General features: G+C 43.9%; 1 protein-coding gene across 1 annotated transcript in view; it reads right to left on the bottom strand.

The window, feature by feature from the left end:
• lamb2 (laminin, beta 2 (laminin S)) overlaps nucleotides 1-17,810 on the bottom strand; it is an 81,692-nt gene extending 63,882 nt beyond the window's left edge. The window contains exons 1-2 of the mRNA XM_080469521.1: nucleotides 17,698-17,810; nucleotides 17,324-17,421 (exon numbers count right to left, since the gene is read on the bottom strand). Of these exons, the coding sequence (XP_080325647.1) occupies nucleotides 17,324-17,354 (31 nt within the window). The 5' untranslated portion in view covers nucleotides 17,355-17,421; nucleotides 17,698-17,810. The remainder of the gene's footprint in view (nucleotides 1-17,323; nucleotides 17,422-17,697) is intronic.
• Between the last annotated feature and the right edge of the window lie 1,027 nt (nucleotides 17,811-18,837).

The raw sequence follows: 18,837 nt of genomic DNA, 5'->3' as shown, positions 1-18,837 counted from the left end.
GCATCACTTTGTTTGTCTTTTAACATTTTACAGTGCAAAATTAATATGTTGAAAACTACAACACACAGTTGGATGATTTACTTTCACATGGATTAAATTCATCACCAGTAACTGTTCCCATCACATTCATGTCAAAGAGCCAGTCAGCCGGTTTCAACAGCAGCAGGCAGGTTGAACTGTCTCCTTCCGTTCATTGACTTTAGTCAATACGGAGCTCATCTTGGCCCATGCAGGATGTCCTGCTCTTGCCCAGCTGTTACTGCCCCTGCCCCCCTGCCCCCCTGCGCGGCCGGCTGACAGCAGAGATCGAGGCCAGATGCTGTCCATTACACAGACTTGTTAGATTAACCAGCTGCTTGCACTGGAAAGCAAACTGACATTCCTGTCTCGTACTGGAGGCGTCTGAATCACTGCACTGGAAAGGAAATGTGGAGCGGGGAACCACCAGCAACAGGTGGGCAGGAGGGAGCGGGGCGAGAACAATGTCAGGCCTTATCTGAGCCGTACGTGAGACATGTGAAGCACTTTCACTGCCCGTCCTGCTCGCCTCCATTCCCACATGTCTGCTGTTACTGATACAGTGATTCAAAAAGACGATTTGACCTCAGTGTGATCAGAAGGCCGTGCTGTGTTCTTGTCTGAAGATTTAAGATGTTTGAGCTGGTATGAATGAGCGGTGACACACATGCTTCCACTGAGCGCTCACGTTTTAATGGTATTGAGCTAACCAGCATGACTATATGTGGAGGTTCTAGTACATCCGCGGACATCACTGCTTTAGCAGCTCCACCTGCTTCTGCAGTGATCAACCTTTGACCTTTATTAGACAGGACATAGATTCATGGATTACCTGCAGGTACAGCAGAAGAAGCCTCCCAGCCCAGGATTCATCCTCCCATCACTCCTATCCAAGCTCCCATCAATTAATAATGGCAAATTAAAGTGTGCTTTTAATGTTGTGATCATAGTTGTAAATAGAGTACATTCTATCCATCAAATTATTCTGATATTCATAAAATATCCAAACAAACACAGGCGCTTAGTGTAACAATTGGAACTATTGGTAGTTATGTGTTGCGGCAGGGACATGTTAAGGCCCCTTAATACTCCATAAGAACAAGACGAAAGTTGAGCAGTGCGGGGTCCTGCCGAAGAAAATGACGTAATTTCCTTCTTCCAGCTCCCTATGGCCGAAGAAATTTGTTTCGGCTGTGCCAACCGTCCTGGTCGAACTATGTAGGAGCCGCACTGTCGAAACTTCTGCACTGCCGTGTGCTGTGCATGCCTGTTCCAGTTTGCTCATGACTATCAGTGATATTTTAATCATATTTAGCTCGTAACGTCGGTACTGTACGAGAGCCGCAGCTCGTTAAAATGTCGGAGTGCAGGCTTTTACATGATGCACCTGAACGCATCCTTCAGTTAAAACCGGACCAACATGGCGCTCGGACAAAAACTCTCTTTTATTACTGAAAAAGTTCAGAGAAATGTATTCCTGAAAGCACTGGAGGCCAGAAATAAACTGTACTGTTGAAAAGTTTAAACGCCGCATCACAGATGTGTGGCTGCTGTGAGGGGGCGTGGCCTGCTGTGAGGGGGCGTGGCCTGCGAGTTCGGCAGCTTCTTATCGGAGTATGAACAGTCCTGCCGAAAAAGCTTTTTTTTCGGCAGCTGGCTGACGTCACTGCCGAATTTTCTTCTGGTTCTTAAGGGTTCAAAGAGGGAGGATGCAGGGGCCTTTAGTGTGTGACGCTTGGGAAACCCGACCACCCTGAATGTAGCCTCACGTGCAGAAGTTAAGAAATAAAAGTTCTACACCTGTCGGGTGGAAACAAGACGAGTCTGGAGTTTTACTCTGAGTAAGGAGCAGACTTTAACATCTAGCGCCACCCAGTGTGTCAGAATATCTTTACTAGAGCGCTGCATCAATCTATTATCTGGGCTCGATCGGCCTTGACTTGATGTGCAGGGGAACCAATCAGGGTTTTATAATCGATTGACAGCACTAGTAGTAAGTAAATCAAGATGAAAATTATTTTAAATAAAAAAATTATTGAAAATAAAAAACAAAACAAGATCAATTAGACAAACGTGAAGTCATAATGCTGTGAAGTGAGTTAATGTTTAAACACAATTTTGTCATTTTTTCCAGATTACAGGTAAATGTGGAAATCTTTTGACTGTTTTTTTTTTAAATATACTAATGTGTAATATGTCCAGTACTTATTTTCGTAATCATTCTATTTAACCTTTAATAACAGCTTTTGGTGTTGAAGCAATCGCTGGATGTGGATTTGTTACTGATTTATAAGCATTAAAATGTTGAGATAAAGTTCTCAAACTTCTAGAATTAAACTTAAAGTAGTTTGTGAAGTTTAAAAAAGCCTGCCACAGTGTGTTGGTATTTGTATCACGATTGTTTCTATAAAAGGTTCTAGTGAAGCCAGCTACCGGCCACAGACTCACTGCCAAGCTGACTACAAACCAACAAGTCCACCAAATGGAGGCACGTGGCCGGGAGATGTCGGTGCACCGCTGGCTTGACCAGCCATCCTGTGGCGACGCGGCCGAAGCGAGCGAGTCGGTGTGGGTTTGGCTCGCCGTGCTGCTCAGCAGCCGCTCCACTGAGGATAGGTCAACCTAATCAGAGCCGAGCAAAGCAAATCTGGCTCCACTTAGAGGGAACGCTCAGAGAAAACTACCGCTCCCTATGGAATAAGACAAGCGTGTTGCTGATTGCTGTTTTTAGAGCGTTAAAGAAATCTGTAAAAAGCCAGGGTGTACCTTAATCCAAACATCTGTGTCTCCTGATTCATTTAGCAAAGATCTGTCTTAGCTTCATGTGCTAAGTGAGTTTAACAGGATTCTGTCAGTAACATCTTGACATGCTAAATGAGGAAGACTGCAGTCATTTGTGTGGCTGATGGCAAAAAGATTAAAAACTAAGGATGTAATTTAAAATACTCAGGGGATTGTTGCATTTACAGTCATTTAAGTATGAAATAGCTTTGAACTGGTTATACCCCTGCCTACGTGTTGCCTTTGGTATATCCACAAGTTTAACGGTGTTAGTTTCTAGTTATGCACTTACTTCTTTCAATATTCTGTAAAAATGTGTATTTTTAAACTCCATGAATGAACAATGCAAAGTCGGACCTGAGAGTATTTGGTCATTCTTTTGGAGCTGCTTTCTCGAGGTCTCACTACAACAATCGTCTTCACACTCACACGGCCCACTAAAGACCAGCACGGTATCTTCCACCCACTCTGCCCCTCGTTTCACCACCTCTCCGCCGACTCAAGGCCAAAGGACGGCAACAGGACCGACGACAGGAAACAGGTCTCACTTTTCAGGAGGGCCCAGGTCTTCTGAGAGAGTTAGGAAGGAGAGTCTCTGTGGGGAATTCTTCACCGCCTCCCTGCTGCTCACTCTCCACTTTCCCTCTCAGATTATTGGAAAACATGGAACATATCAGGTTTACTCACACCTCTCCGACAATAATCTATATAATCTCATAGCTTTTCCATCGCCATTGACATCCTCCATGGTTTCTCCCTCCTCTCATACTCCACTGTTCTGTATCATTTCAAACGTTGTTTGTAATGTTACTCGATCAGCATACTTCCATACCCTCCCTCTCACCCAGCGGCAGCATCGCCACACTGGCCCACGGCCTGCTCACCTTCCGTCTGGACGGCTGGAATTTCCACAGTCTGGTCTCCCTCACAAATCCACCAGGAGACTTCAACTGGTTCAAAATGCTGCCGTGTGGATCTTCAGCAGGACACCTTCCATCCATCACATAAACTCCACTGCCTCCAACCTCAACCCTGCAGCCACTAAAACCTGTCAGCCCACTCACTGTGGGGCGCGTGAGACCATGAGCGGACCACAATGAGTAGCCTCACATCATCCGTGTTAGATATTCAGAGTTCAGTTGTGTTCGGGGCTTTGTGGAGGTGAGGGGTTAGGGGAAGAGGGCAATTAAAAGTTATCCCTACTTTCCTCTCCTTCCTGCATTTGTTTCTGGCTTGATCCACATTTCCTTCTCCTCCTGCTTTCCTTCCTTCCTTGGGTATCCCTCCTTCCAACGTGGAGCACTGCAGGGCCTCACTGTAATCGCTGCTTGTCTGCTATTAGTTAATTGAAGGTGTGGAAGTGACTGAGTGCTTTTTAACAAGCTGCAAGACACAAACTCTGGTTAACCTGTTACACAACACAGCTTGAGGCTTGGAGCAAAAACAGAAGCAGCAAAGCCACAAGTTTCACACCGAGACATTTCTCTGTATTATAAACCAAACCACTGTGTGAAGTCAGAGATATTCTGCATTCGGGCCTCACATCAAAACCACATGTGGAAACAACTCCAGATGATTTCTCTCTTTCTCACAGCTCCGCTGTCACGGAGGTCAGGGGGTTCCAGGGTGACATGACCCCCCCAGTGTTAATGTTGGGGATGTAAAAAAACAACCTATTAATCAAACACCTGGTCAGAGTCTCTGAAGTCATGTTGTAATACAACAAACCCCTTTTTTAAAGTCGTCTTCTGTGACTTGCACCTTTTCTCCATCAAACAGCTGCAACGTTTCAGGTCAGAGTACAGCGATACTACCAGTACGAGTGAGAGCGCTAACCTTGGGCTACTTGCCAATACCGAGTGCCGATATGAGTATTTATACTTAATGACATTACAATTCAAACATTTTTCACAAAAATGTTTTTCAGCGAATGCCTTCAAATTTCCGATCACATTTAACCCATTTCATATTCGCCGTAGTTTTCTTTGCAACACATCTGATCACAAACACAAACTGAAACTTTAAGTATAACTAAACTATAATACTTATGTTTTTACCATTCAATGTGGCTCTACCACACATTTCTCAATTACAGGGGTTTTTCCAGAGGAGCACACTGGTGAGCAGTGAGGGTGTCGCGCTGCGTTCACGCTCCAATCCAAATATTCTTTTTCTGTTCATTAAGAGATTCTAACATGTATTCTGTGCTATTCCAACAGGCCTGTACGCCCTGTTGGAGTGGAGGGAGGAGCTGAGAACACGCTCCACCTTGCTTTTAAAGAATGTTATTAATATTAAAGAATCTCCAAACCGCAGACATCACTCGTACTCGCTTGTCTCACTGCTGAGGACGGAGCTGCTGGATGACGTAATACACGCCAGCAGTGTTGGAAAAGTTCAGTTTCTACATGAACTAGTTCAAAGTTCAGTTCACAAATTTTAAAATGAACTAGTTCAGTTCATAGTTCATAATCCAAAATTGTGAACTAAATTCACAGTTCCAAGAATGAACTAGTTCATAGTTTATTTCTCAATATGTTGCTGACAGCTATTACCCTCAGAATACTGGCATTTCCCCATTGTTGCACCCATTCAGTCCACACCAGTAGCAGCTGCAGCTTCACACCACGACACTTTAAGTACCTTGATTTCCGGATTATTGAATATAAGCTGCACCCACCAAATTTAAAAAGGAAAAAAAAAAGAAAAAGAAATGTCGGAGTTCCGTGATGCACCTGAACGCATCACCCACATATCAGCGGCATGAAGCTCGTTAACCCTTATAAAGCCGAGTCGTCCGCTGCAGAGTCCAAAGCATGTAAACAAACAAACAAAAAAAAAGTAGCGGCTTATCATCTGGAAAGTACGGTAATCATACGAAGATGAAGTATTAATGGTGGAGACAGAGTCTGAGGTACTGCTGCTGTTTTCTGTTTGTTTTTGCCGCGATGCTTCTCATGTTGATGATGCGGCGGTGCGACTCTGCGTTGGCTGCTGTTGCCAGATTGGCTGTTTTCCCCCTACATGTTAAGGCCCGTTTACGGTGAGCCTTAGCCGGGTTTTTGACTGGAAGGCTCTATGGAAATCTGGCAACTCTCTTAAACAACGTTGAACTGTGAGAGCGGCCTTCACAAACACCAGAATGAGCGCCGCTCACAGTGACGGTCATCAGGCAGAAATACAGAACGTTCAGTTCACGTTCGCCCAAAATATGAACGAGTTCATGAACGAAAGTTCACTGAACTCGTTCAGATACAACGCTGCTCGCCAGGTTGTTTCGGGGATCCTTTTCAAGTATTCTTGTATAGTATCCAACTCAATATATCAGTATCAGTGTATTTTAGGTGCACCACTGATTGATGACTGTTGATCACTACTATCACACAGTGCATCAATTTATGTTAACAAAGTGAGCTTGATTTTGAGGTAAACCATTATAAATGGACAGTGGCGGTAAAAACAATGAATACACAAGGTTTCTGTCACACGGGCTGTCGCCTCACGCAAGGGAGCAATCCTTACTTAAGACATTGTTGGCAAGCGTTTGGGATCCATGTATAAGTACAAATCTTCTTACAATTATATTTACAGCAAGTTTATTTTGTGCAAGTCATCTTATTTGTTACTGTTACATAATGATGTCACAGACGTTCACAACCCCGACTACATTTTAACTGTACTTTCTGCGGTGGAACCGTGCAACAGATTTTGGTCTTGGTATGCTCTGCCGTGCCGTACCGTACCGTACCGTGCCGTACCGTACTACGCTTAAGTGGCCATGGCTTTTCCTCACAGCTCTTCAACACAAGAGCAGTAAAGTGTTACGACAGCACCTTGCTGTGAACATGAGCTTAACAAAGATGTGAAGAGGTTTAAGAGAAGACAGGAGAGATGTAAAGTGGTGACCGAATCCCCTCTTCAGCTTCAGCAGGAAGCTATAGAAGCTACCCTGGAAACTCGCTCCAGCCACGACGGTAAACTGGTCAAACGTGTTGGCTGAGCAGTGAGGACAAAGACACAGGACTATAGAAGGTTGTGTTCATTCTTAAGCACGTCGCCACAGGAACCCTTTCTTTCTTCAGGCCAAGGTCAAGAGTTTTTGGTGGAGACTTTCTTTTTCCCTTCAAGTCAGAACTTGGCGCGAGCTTCAAGGCTAACTCCCGTTACCTGAGTCAGCGGCTGGGAAGAGAAGCACCAATTAACTGGAAACTACAACTGGAATTACTGCCAACTTCTTATCTGAATGTGTTATTGTCACACACACACACACACACACACACACACACACACACACACACACACACACACACACACACACACACACGATGCTCACAGTCAAGTTAGACTTTTTCCTGCCCCTGATATCTGCACAACATCTTGAATTAATATTGTTTCCTTCTGCCCGAAAAAAAACCTTGTTGCCTCTTGACGTTTGTAAATCCAGCCGCACTTCCACAGTCACTTTAAAGCTGTTTAATCCTGACGACTGCACAGAGTGTGCCTTGATATTTACACTTGTTTCAAGCTGTGCAACAAGCGCCTTGTGCGGGTACACCTGCTCCTCTCCATGTGATCAGCTGCTCCGCTCAGCTTCCCCTGCAGTGTTTTCAATGAGATGAGCTCCAATTTCCTATTCCTCCTTCCTGCCCCTTCATCCTCCCCTCATCTCCACTCCCCCTCCTCCTCCTCTTTTATCTCCACCCCCTCTTTTCATCCTGAGAAAGCACATCTCACTGTCCTTTCATCCAAACAAACCTGTTCCTTCTCTCTCCCCCTCTGCCTCAAGTTTTTCTTATTTTTTTTTCCTCTTTGTCCTCAGTTGGTCCAGGGTTCTCTGTCTCCCTCTCTCCTGCTCTCTCTCTCCTCCTCCTCCTCCTCCTCCTCCTCCTCCTCCACTTTTCCAGCCTATCACTCTGTGTTCCTATTGGTGGTGGTGAGTGGGCTTTACCGCACCATTGTTCTTGGATCTGCACATTTCCGGATTCAGTCGCTTACAAAGGATTCAGAGGGAGAACACATTCCCTCACTGCTGCTGCCCAGCCAGCTCTCACCTGCACACACAGACACAGACACACACACACACACACACACACACACACACACACACACACACACACACACACACACACACACACACACACACACACACACACACACACACACACACACACACACACACACACACACACACACACACACCTGAGGATAGCAGTTCAGAGGAACACACTTCCTCCACACACAGAAACCTGCAGGAACGGTGTATTAGAGGATTTACGATGTGTCTTGGGGCAAATCCACCAACAAACAGACGTGACACAAACCCCACAAGGAGACAGTTTGGAAACACTGCTGGCTTTTTTGTCCTGAGTCCTTTCACTCTCACTTGCCACACACACACACACATACACACACACACACACACACACACACACACACACACACACACACACACACACACACACACACACACAAACACACGCCAAGTAACCTGGCCTCTGACCCCAGTGGGTTAGGAAACGACCCCCTGACCTCGTGGTTTGTCCTCAGGGGCATTGTGGGAGTTTCTTGTCTGTGTAATGACAGGGTGAGATGTTAGTGGACTCAACTCATCAGACTCAGCAGCTCTGCTGTTGACTCGCCTCTCAACACAATACGTGAAGGGACTTTACTTTTACAACACTTTTATTTTTAACTACCTGAGAGTTTTTCTAAACTTTTCTCACTTTTATCAGTCATTTTTGCAACTTTTCACCATTTTAGGCAGGTTTAGCTTTCAACCTGACAAGGTGATATGATTCATTAATGTACCTATTCTTTCTTTCTTTCTTTCTTTCTTTCTTTCTTTCTTTCTTTCTTTCTTTCTTTCTTTCTTTCTTTCTTTCTTTCTTTCTTTTTAACATTTTTGGTGTTTATTCTGTTCCCAGTTTGGGTAATTGCTCTGTACATAGACAACAAATTAATAGAGTGAAGACAGGGGAGACAATGAATGCATTTATAGAAGATCTGTTCAAACTGAACTGGGAATCATATTAAGTGAAGACAACATTGATAAAGCACATGGAATTTTTGAATACGTTCAAATTATTATAAGATAGAAGTTGTCCGATAAAGAAATACACTAAATCAAAGAAATATTTAGACACACCATAGATCACAGAGGCATTATAGAATAGAAAACAAAGCAACACACCATTTAGAGAATTCATAAACTGTAGAACTGGAGCAGCTGAGAATAAAAAATTTAATAATTAAACAAAGAATAGACATAAATAATCAACAATTTTACGGATATCAAAACAAGAATACAATAGAGAATAATCAGATAATAATAAAAAATAAAATGAAAGGCATTTTCAATATATTGAAAAGAAAAGTTCCAGACAAACTAGTTGTCCACAGTATTTTACTAACAATGAAGAAAACGTTGATGATCAGAATCACGTGGTTAATAAATTGGATCAAGTCTGGCACAAGAAATCTGTAATCCTGGATCAGCTGATGGGTGCAGAGGTGTCAAAAGTATTCACATGCATTACTCAAGTAGAAGTATATATACTGGTGTTTAAAAATACTTTTGTAAAAATTAAAGTATCAACTCAAGATTTTTACTCAAGTAGAAGTGCAAGCAAGTATTGGCTTCAAAAGTACTTAAAGTATAAAAGTAATTCCACCAAAACAGTTCATAGAATGGGATAAATTAGTATCTGGACTCATTTGGACGGGAGGAAAGCCAGAGTCAAACACATTACGCTCCAGCTGCTAAAGAATAGAGGTGGAAAGGCATTCACCAATTACACAGCCCAGTTTCAACCACCAGTCAATTGTTGTGATGAAAATAATATTGCAAGATGGAAAGATGTTGAGACGTATATCCCACATCCAAACGCTCCTGGAATTTCAGGAACAGACAACTTAAATTGAAAAAGGGATAAAAAATACCAAAATGAATAATACTGAACAGTGAATATAAACTGGGGTTGTCTGACCCAACATTTAAAGAAAAATGGAATTACTGCATTTTGTACTGCCAAAGAAAATGAAGAACTAAGGAGTTTTGAAGACTTGAAGAAAAGATTTGCATGTAGGAATCAAGACCAGTTTAGATATCTTCAATTGAGAGAATATTATATTAAAGAGGTGAAGAGGGATACACCAGGAGCAACACATGCAAGATGTGAAAGCCACAAACAAGGTCTGGTTACCTGGAGGGACGATCAGAAACCTGCAGCAGCTAACTCAACACTGGTAAATATTTTTAACAAGGAAGAGGAAAGACAGATCAGAGAAAACAGGGAATACATTAAAACAATAGGAGAAATGATGAAACTCACTGCCACTCAAAATGTGGCCCAAAATGTCAAAATCAGTCCGTAGACTCTGATAACAGAGGGAATTTCCTGGCAACTCTAGAAACAATTGCTAACCATGACAATGCTGTTAACAAAAGGTTAACTTCATTTCATAATACAAATGATGTGGAGTGTTTAGCAGGCATGGTTCCAACTGAAATTAGTCTTCAGCATCATGGCTGACGAAGCAAAAGATGTAAAGAAGAAGGAGCAGATCTCTCTTCTGCTAAGGTACTACTACAATGGAACTACCCAGGATTTCTTTTTTAAATTTTGAATCTGCAGAGAAGCTGGATGCAGCAGGTCTTAGTGAGAAAATAGCCCACATACTAGAACGTCATGGCCCAGAGTATAAAGACAAGCTGGCAGGTCAAGCAAATGATAGGGGTTCTGTCATGAGTGGTTAGCATTCTGGTGTCCAGGCAAGAATAAAAGAGGAAGCAAAAGATGCCTTTTACAACCATTAGGGCCCACTGTCTAAACCTGGTTTCAGGAGATACAGTTAAAGCTTTCCCAGAGGCAGAGCAGTTCTTCTCCTAGAACAAGTTGTTCTGGATCAGCTGTCCATCCTATAAATGGCTAACTATACAAAGAGGAACAGTATGAAGGAGCACCAAGAGCACCAAAACACCACGGCCACCATTGTTACGTTGATCCTGTCCTCTGGTGAATAAACATTGTTCACAGCCGCCACAAAAGCCATAAATGCTTTAATGTTTAAGCTGTCGGTGTTAAATGTGCTGACATAGCTAAATGTGCTCATATGGTCAGGATCGCTCCGGACCTGGTCCAGGACCAATACATCCCAACCTCTGACATCGTAAACACTGCAGATCTGGACACATTTCTTGTTTCAGACAAAAAAATCAGTTTTACTTCTTCTTACCCCTACTCCTTTTCAGACATGTTCAGTTCAATTGAATTGAATGGAGAATCTATACCCCCCTACCTGAACCAGGGTTAGAATCCTTAAATGAACTAGGGTTAGAATCCCTACTCCCTATTTGAACCAGGGTTAGAATCCCTACCCCCCTACCTGAACTAGGGTTAGAATCCCTACCCCCTACCTGAACCAGGGTTAGAATCCCTACCCCCTACTTGAACTAGGGTTAGAATCCATAATCCCCCAACCTGAACTAGGGTTAGAATCCCTACGCCCTACCTGAACCAGGGTTAGAATCCCTAATCCCCCTACCTGAACTAGGGTTAGAATCCCTAACCCCCTACCTGAACCAGGGTTAGAATCCCTACCCCCTACTTGAACCAGGGTTAGAATCCCTAATCCCCCAACATGAACTGGGGTTAGAATACCTACCCCCTACCTGAACCAGGGTTAGAATCCCTAATCCCCCTACTTGAACCAGGGTTAGAATCCCTACCCCCCCTACCTGAACTAGGGTTAGAATCCCTACCCCCCTACCTGAACCAGGGTTAGAATCCCTACCCCCTACCTGAACCAGGGTTAGAATCCCTACCTCTACCTGAACCAGGGTTAGAATCCCTCTGCACAATCTGTCCATCTGTCCTACCTTTTCCCTCCCTCTGTCCTCTCACCCCATCCAGAACAGCAGAAAGCCACCACCTCTGGGTCTGGTTCTACAAAGGTTTCTTCCTGTTAAAACTTTGATCAGGTCTCAAGATATGTGAGTGGTTGAATGTTTGCTCTGAAACTTCCGCTGAGTTCTGTCCACAATGGCAAAGAGCTGCAGTTGTGATCATTGAAGCAACACCGGGGGTGCTTAGAGCTCTAATAGCTTCAACAGAAGCAGCCAGCACATTGTTTTCCATCAGCAGGGAACAATGCATGAGGAGACCTTTTATTGAGGGTCGTGACTCAGGTCAATCTGGAGCCAGCTGTAAGTTTCCAGCAGACATCATCTCTAAAGAACTTTACAGTAACAAGGAGCTTTCATTAGATATGCTGTCACTTATTAACCTTTCTGTTGCTAAAACATAATGAACGTGTGGAAAGCTGAGGATCAGGGCATGAGGTCGGTGGTCTGTATTTGTGGACTCAGCTGGACTGTTTTAGGAAGACTATAAACTGAAATGTCACCCAAGGCGAGAGAGCGAGCGAGCGAGAGCGAGAGCGAGAGCGAGAGAGAGAGAGAGAGAGAGAGAGAGACCTTGAGGGCACCAGCCCACCTAAAAGAGAAACACCAAGCAGTCCTATCTTGGCACAAGGGCTATCAGTGCAGCTCATCCTCACATCAGGTCACTGTTACTGACTGAGTGTTGCAAAGTCAATGATAATTATGAAAAACACAAGAAAGAAAGAATATTTTATTGATCTCCATTGGAAACTAACTTCTCTGCATTTAACCCATTCTATCCACAGTTGACCTTAACTAAAGAGCGGCAGCCCCCAGGGGTCAAACGTCTTGCTTAGAGACCCACAGTGACAGTCAACAGTGGGATTTAAACTTGCAAACCTCATTTTGAAAATTTGTTCTTTAACCTTGAGGCCACAACTGCCGTGAGGCAATCTGCTATGGGGTGTTTGAGGCTAACAAAAACACGTGTTTGTAAAACTTGAAACTGCTAAACAGGTAGCTAAACAGCTCCCGCTAATAAGGCCCTGTCCACATGTTCACACGCCGTTTCATGTAATCACATCGGTTTTGGCCGAAATCCTCACGGCGCGGTAATTTAGGAGCCTGAAAATGGTGTTGTTTGTTCAGAGTAAAGAAATTTGAAAACGCCCCCCCCTGGGTTTGACGTGAGGGTGCAAACGACGCACACTTGCTGAAAACAATGATGTCATCGCCCCACCTCCCGACCCGATGACCCCACGACCCTCTCTGTGACATCGCTTAGCAACAACATCTATTTGCTATTGGTTTAATAAGCATGATGTGGGATTTCTCGAATACGAGGATTATTGCAGGCTCCCTGTCTTCTTCTTCATTTTTGGTGTATTTGTGTGGCGCAGTTACAGTGCCACCTATAAGCCTGGCATATGTACTACATCCTCTTGGGTCATTTTCATGGTGCCGTATGGATGGGAAGCTTTTGAAGAACGATGGGGAGAAAAACAACTGTTTTGGCTCGTGTGGACCGGGCCTAAGATGCACCAAAGAGGTTGAAGCCAGGAGAAAATACAGGACGTTCTCCACTGGACCAGCTAAGGTGTACTCTCAATAGCAGGGAAATAATAACAGCAGGTCAGACCCACCAAGAGCCAAGATTGAAAAATACAGGAAAGGCATAAGGAAAGAGAAACGTCCCTCAACACTGATGCCCAACAGTTAGTGAGCCTGAGAACTGACCACAGGAACCTCCCAGAGCAAGAACCGGTGAACATCTCTGTGGCATCCAAGAAAGAGTGTTTAAGATGAAGACCTGGACAGCACCAGGCCCCGATATGACCCATACATTCTGGCTGAAGAAGCTGACTTTGCTCCATGAGAGGCGAGCAGCACAAATGAAGCTGCTGCACCCATCCACAGTGGTTAACCCGGGGTAGATCAGTCCTCATCATGAAGGACCTCCAGAGGGGAACCACCCCATCCAGCTACCAGCCGATCGCCTGTCTCTCTACAACAAGGAAGCTCCTGTCAGGCATCATAGCAGCTAAGATCAACAGGCATACGGCCCAATACATGAGCGAGACACAGAAAGAATTTGTACTGATACCAGAGGAGCCAAACACCAGCGACTGTTTGACAGAGCAGTAGTCAGAGTCTGCAAGAACAAACAGACCAACCTGTGCATCACCCGGAGAGATGATAAGAAGGCCTACGTCTCTGAGAGTCTGGAGCTCTGCAAGGTTAACCACAAACTGAGAGCCTTCATAGAAAAGTCCATGGAATTGTGGAAGACGACCCTGGAAGGCAACTCAAAGTCGACTGACCAAGTTAACACGAGGTGCAGCATATACCAGGGGGACACATGGTCACAACTGCTGTTCTGCATCGGCCTGAACCACAGATCACAAGGACTGGATACTGATTCTGAAGTGAGGCAACAATCCGTCACCTGCTCTACATGGATGACATCAAGCTGTATGCCAAGAAGGAGCCAGAAATTGACATACAAAAAAAAAAAGTATTAGTATTCCAAAAGACTGACAGAACTGTGATAAATTGTGTTATGAATGCTCTGCACAAAATCTGAAATACAAAACAAAAGTTGAATTAAATACAATTCATAAAAAATGCGTGAATAATTGACTGATGACTTTGAATCAACTGACAGCGAAAGAGTACTATTATTTGAAAGAACACATATCAGGGCACAGAAACATCAACATCATCTGCTTAAGTGAATTTATTGCAGATCGTACTTTTATCGCAATAATCAACAACGGTATTGCACATTCTTCTAATATCATGCAGCCCTATTTCACATTGCTTTTTACTGATGAGCACGTACAGAAAAAAACTCCACAATGGGCTTTGTCACTTATCATCTTATTCATCTGCTCAATCAAAGTTAATAGTATACCTGAATTATAGCTCAAGTATGAAGCCCATGAATCATGGGCTGTAGTTTGAGCACCTCTGATGTGGGTCATAAGTATTGACAGAGCTAAGTCATCTTTGTAGTTTGCTTAAAGTACATTCATTTTGTCTTATACCTCTAGTTAATACTTATTGTTCCAGGAGGTTCAAGTCCACTTAATTGCTGTCTAAATGATTGTATATTTTCATATCACAAGGTTGAAAGGATTTGTTCATAGTCATATTGCTATTATCAGTGTTGTGGCATTACACGGAGTAAACCAGCCAGGATTTGGTTTTGTTGCCTCACTGCAGAAATATTTTCTGACCCCCTAAAATTATACACTGTGTTGGTGCCTGTCTCTGTGAAAATAGATTTGTGACCGCTGTGGATGAGAAGAAAAGAGGGAGCGGCCATGGAAGTGACAGCTGCTGTGTGACCATCCAACCGTTTCTGAGTGACAGTTCATTTTTCTGAATTGAGGAAAATTCTCTTCTGCTGTCAAGATTACAATCCACCTTGTCCACATGTGAGGGATACATCCCTCGGTGGATTAGAATGGTGCCACAATGGTGGATTATACAGTAATGGTGGCACAATGGTGGATTATACAGTAATGGTTGCACAATGGTGGATTATACAGTAATGGTGGCACAATGGTGGATTATACAGTAATGGTTGCACAATGGTGGATTATACAGTAATGGTGGCACAATGGTGGATTATACAGTAATGGTGGCACAATGTGAACGGATTCCTCCAGCTGTGAAAGTAGTCCTCCAAAACTTTTCACTCATCAAAACAATGAATTCTTGCATGTTTTACGTTTTTAAACTCACATCGTTGAGTTCAAAATCTTACACTTGATCAGGCCTTTCAAGTTGAAATAAAACTCATAGTGGATAGAAGCTAAATGGGGCCTCTCGTGTTTTACATTGTTTCTCATTACAAAGGGACAACAAACAGTTTAACCAACCAGCTTTTGACAGAATACATTTTCATTTTCCTAAATTTGAGCCCCTACAGCTCTGATTAAAGACCTGATTCCAGTTGGTTCACAGTGTTATTCATGTTCCAATGTGCCATCGATGTAAAACTCAAGAGTTCACAGATGGATGCGAGTGTCTTTAACCAGTGACGGTGCAGGACTGAAGAATCACAACTGTAAAGTGAAAAACACTTCACCCACACATTGGGGAAACATCAGCATTTTGGATCCAAGGTTTAAAAACAACAACAACAACAACAACAACAACAACAACAACAACAACAACAACAACAACAACAATGTATATACATTGAAAGGTTCTTAGATAATGACGTCTGCCGAGGTATAATTGAAGTGAAAGAGACCTCACTTGGTAAGTTAATATTTAACGTCAAAACAATAATCAATCTCCAATCTTCACCACATTCGTTTCTGCCAAAGTTTGATCTTGTCACCATAAACATATAACACTATATTTTCAGTTATATTAGTCATTGGTCACTTTTCAATCATGTATTAAAGCAATGGTGACTTTTCTGAGAGAATCCAGAGCAAAACGAGCTCCAAAAGCAGAGCAGAGCAAAGGAAAAGATCCACAAGGTTATAAGAGGTTGACATATACTTCTAAACCAGTGGTGTCCAGTCTCTGGTCCAAGACCCCACCTCTGATGTGGGTGACAAGTATTGACAGAGCTAAATCAGGAGTTGGATGCTGCTGTTCACAAGGACAACGTTTTACAAGCGGTGTCACAGAGAATGGAGGCTCACGGTTTTGCTCAGATGCCACAACAAATGTCTTCTATGTTGGTCCTGCGTTTACTGTCGCATACCTACATTGTTACGTGGCAATTCACAACCCCGCCTACATTTTAACTGTACTGTCTGCGGTGGAACCACACAACAGATTTGGGTCTGAGTACGCTTTGCCGTACTGCACCATACCGTACTGCACCAGTACCATACCGTACCGTACTGCACCATACCGTACTGTACCATACCATACCATACTGCACCATACCGTACTGTACCATACCGTACCATACTGCACCATACCGTACTGTACCATACCATACCATACTGCACCATGCCGTACCGTACTGTACCATACCATACTGCACCATGCCGTACCGTACTGTGCCATACCGTACCGTACCGTACCAGACTGCGCAGTGGAAAGGAGGTTTTAGGGTCTATCCCTACACCGTCAACAACACACAGACGACTGTAGGGAAAATAACAATACAAAATGTTTCTATAACTTCTCACATCTTTCAGGAAACACAATAATTAAACCATAAGACATTTTCTAAAGGCTGCCTATTGCTTCCATTTTGAAAACAGAGACTGGGAGTGTCCACCAGTGTTTGGCTTCACTATAATGGTGTAAATCACATATCAGACCGACTGCCTGCAGCTTTCAGGGCTTCAATGCAGAAACATTGTAAACTGCTGCATTAAACACACTGCGAGTGCAAACCACAAGCAAACACCTGTGGCAGTGGGATTATTGCACCACACCCATCACATGAAGCTCTGCATGTGTCAGGATCTGTAATGCATCCACATGATGTCTCGGCTGCTGACCACCGTTTGAACGTGAACAACAGGACCAGCGGGACGTGTTTCCAGACAGTGATCACAGGAAGCCCAGTGACCTGCAGCCTCCACTGCATCACTTCTGAAGCTTCGTCCAGCACCACCAAACACCTCCTGACTTCAAAGCGCCGGCTCGCGCGCTACTCACCGAGCACGAGCATCAGCAGCGAGGCTTGCATATCTGCGCGGGCACGTCGACCCGCAGGGCCGCGCACAACCTGTGACAGGCAGCAGATAGAGATGAACCTGCGGAAAGTGCGACATAATAGAGAAATAAGCCGGGAAAGACATCACCCCACCTACCTTTTTCTTGTTTTTCATGCTTATTTTACAGACGCAACAAAATAAAAGTGAAAAACATTTAAGTTCAAACTTAATTACCAAGTTAAAACAGGTCTTATTGTGCCCCTGTTTCCATTCTGTGCACCGTCTGTGCGCTTTCAGGGACTTTATTAGCAACAGGCTGCATTAAATGTTTCCTCTAGTTTCGTTAAAAGAGTTCAAACCAAACAGTCTGCGAACCTTTTCTCTCCGGTCTGGTCCGGTCTCCTCTCCGGTCTCCTGTCTCTGTCACACGTTCCTCCCGGACTGGACTCTCTTTAGCGGACTGACCGTGAGCTCTCCCCGGACTGGGCTGGACTCCCGGAGCCGCTATTGTGCCGAGCTGCGCGGCCCCGACAGAAAGCTAGTACCCACGTCCACAAGAGCGCGCACGCGTGCAGCAACGAGGTCGCCGGTGACGCGCGTGACTGCGTAAAGATGAAATGTTAAAGATGCCATGCATGTCCAGGTGACATTAAGGTGAATGGAACTGAAGTTTACAGTTTATCGGAACAGTTACTAAGTCCATATCCTGTAAGTTGTAAAACATCTCAAAGAAAAAAGTTTATTTCCAAACAATAAACAACAACAAGCATTGTGACTTATGACTGATCGTGATGATCAGGTGAGGATGCTGGGCAACATCCAAAAGCATCAGTTTGTTCTCCAGGACACCAAAGGCTCATCTGCAAACTTTAGAGGGGGTCATTTTAAAATGTTTGGTGAACAAAAGTAAATGATGACATCACCGACAAATATTTCTCCAAACTGATCTGTAATTTAATTACAAAATATATTTCTCATGATGCAGCACTATATACAAGATGCAAGCCTGCCAACCTTAACATTAAACCATTTACAAAGTGTGTGTGTGTGTGTGTGTGTGTGTGTGTGTGTGTGTGTGTGTGTGTGTGTGTGTGTGTGTGTGTGTGTGTGTGTGTGTGTGTGTGTGTGTGTGTGTGTAGGCCGTCCAATAAGCTTTCAATCTGGCTTCCCTGAGGACGTCTTCTGGAAGTAGAGATGACGTCTTGTAGGTGTGTTTGCTCAGAGGGACGGTTTCTTTGCACCTTTATCCAGTTAATGGTCGAGGTGCAGTGGCGCTTATCCCGGCCAGCTGAGGGTGGAGGCACAACCACACACACTCACCAAATTTAGGGTTGTCAATCAAATGTTTTGGGAGGAAACTCCATCACCAGGAGAACAGCCACTCTCTCACACACACACACACACACACACACACACACACACACACACACACACACACACACACACACACACACACACACACACACACACACACACACACACACACACACACACACACACACACACACACAGGGA

The sequence above is a fragment of the Lipophrys pholis genome, assembly GCF_963383615.2.
Source record: "Lipophrys pholis genome assembly, chromosome: 8".
Taxonomy (NCBI): Eukaryota; Metazoa; Chordata; class Actinopteri; order Blenniiformes; family Blenniidae; genus Lipophrys; species Lipophrys pholis.
Note: the sequence above shows the minus strand (reverse complement) of the source record. Positions and strands in the feature narration are given on the sequence as shown.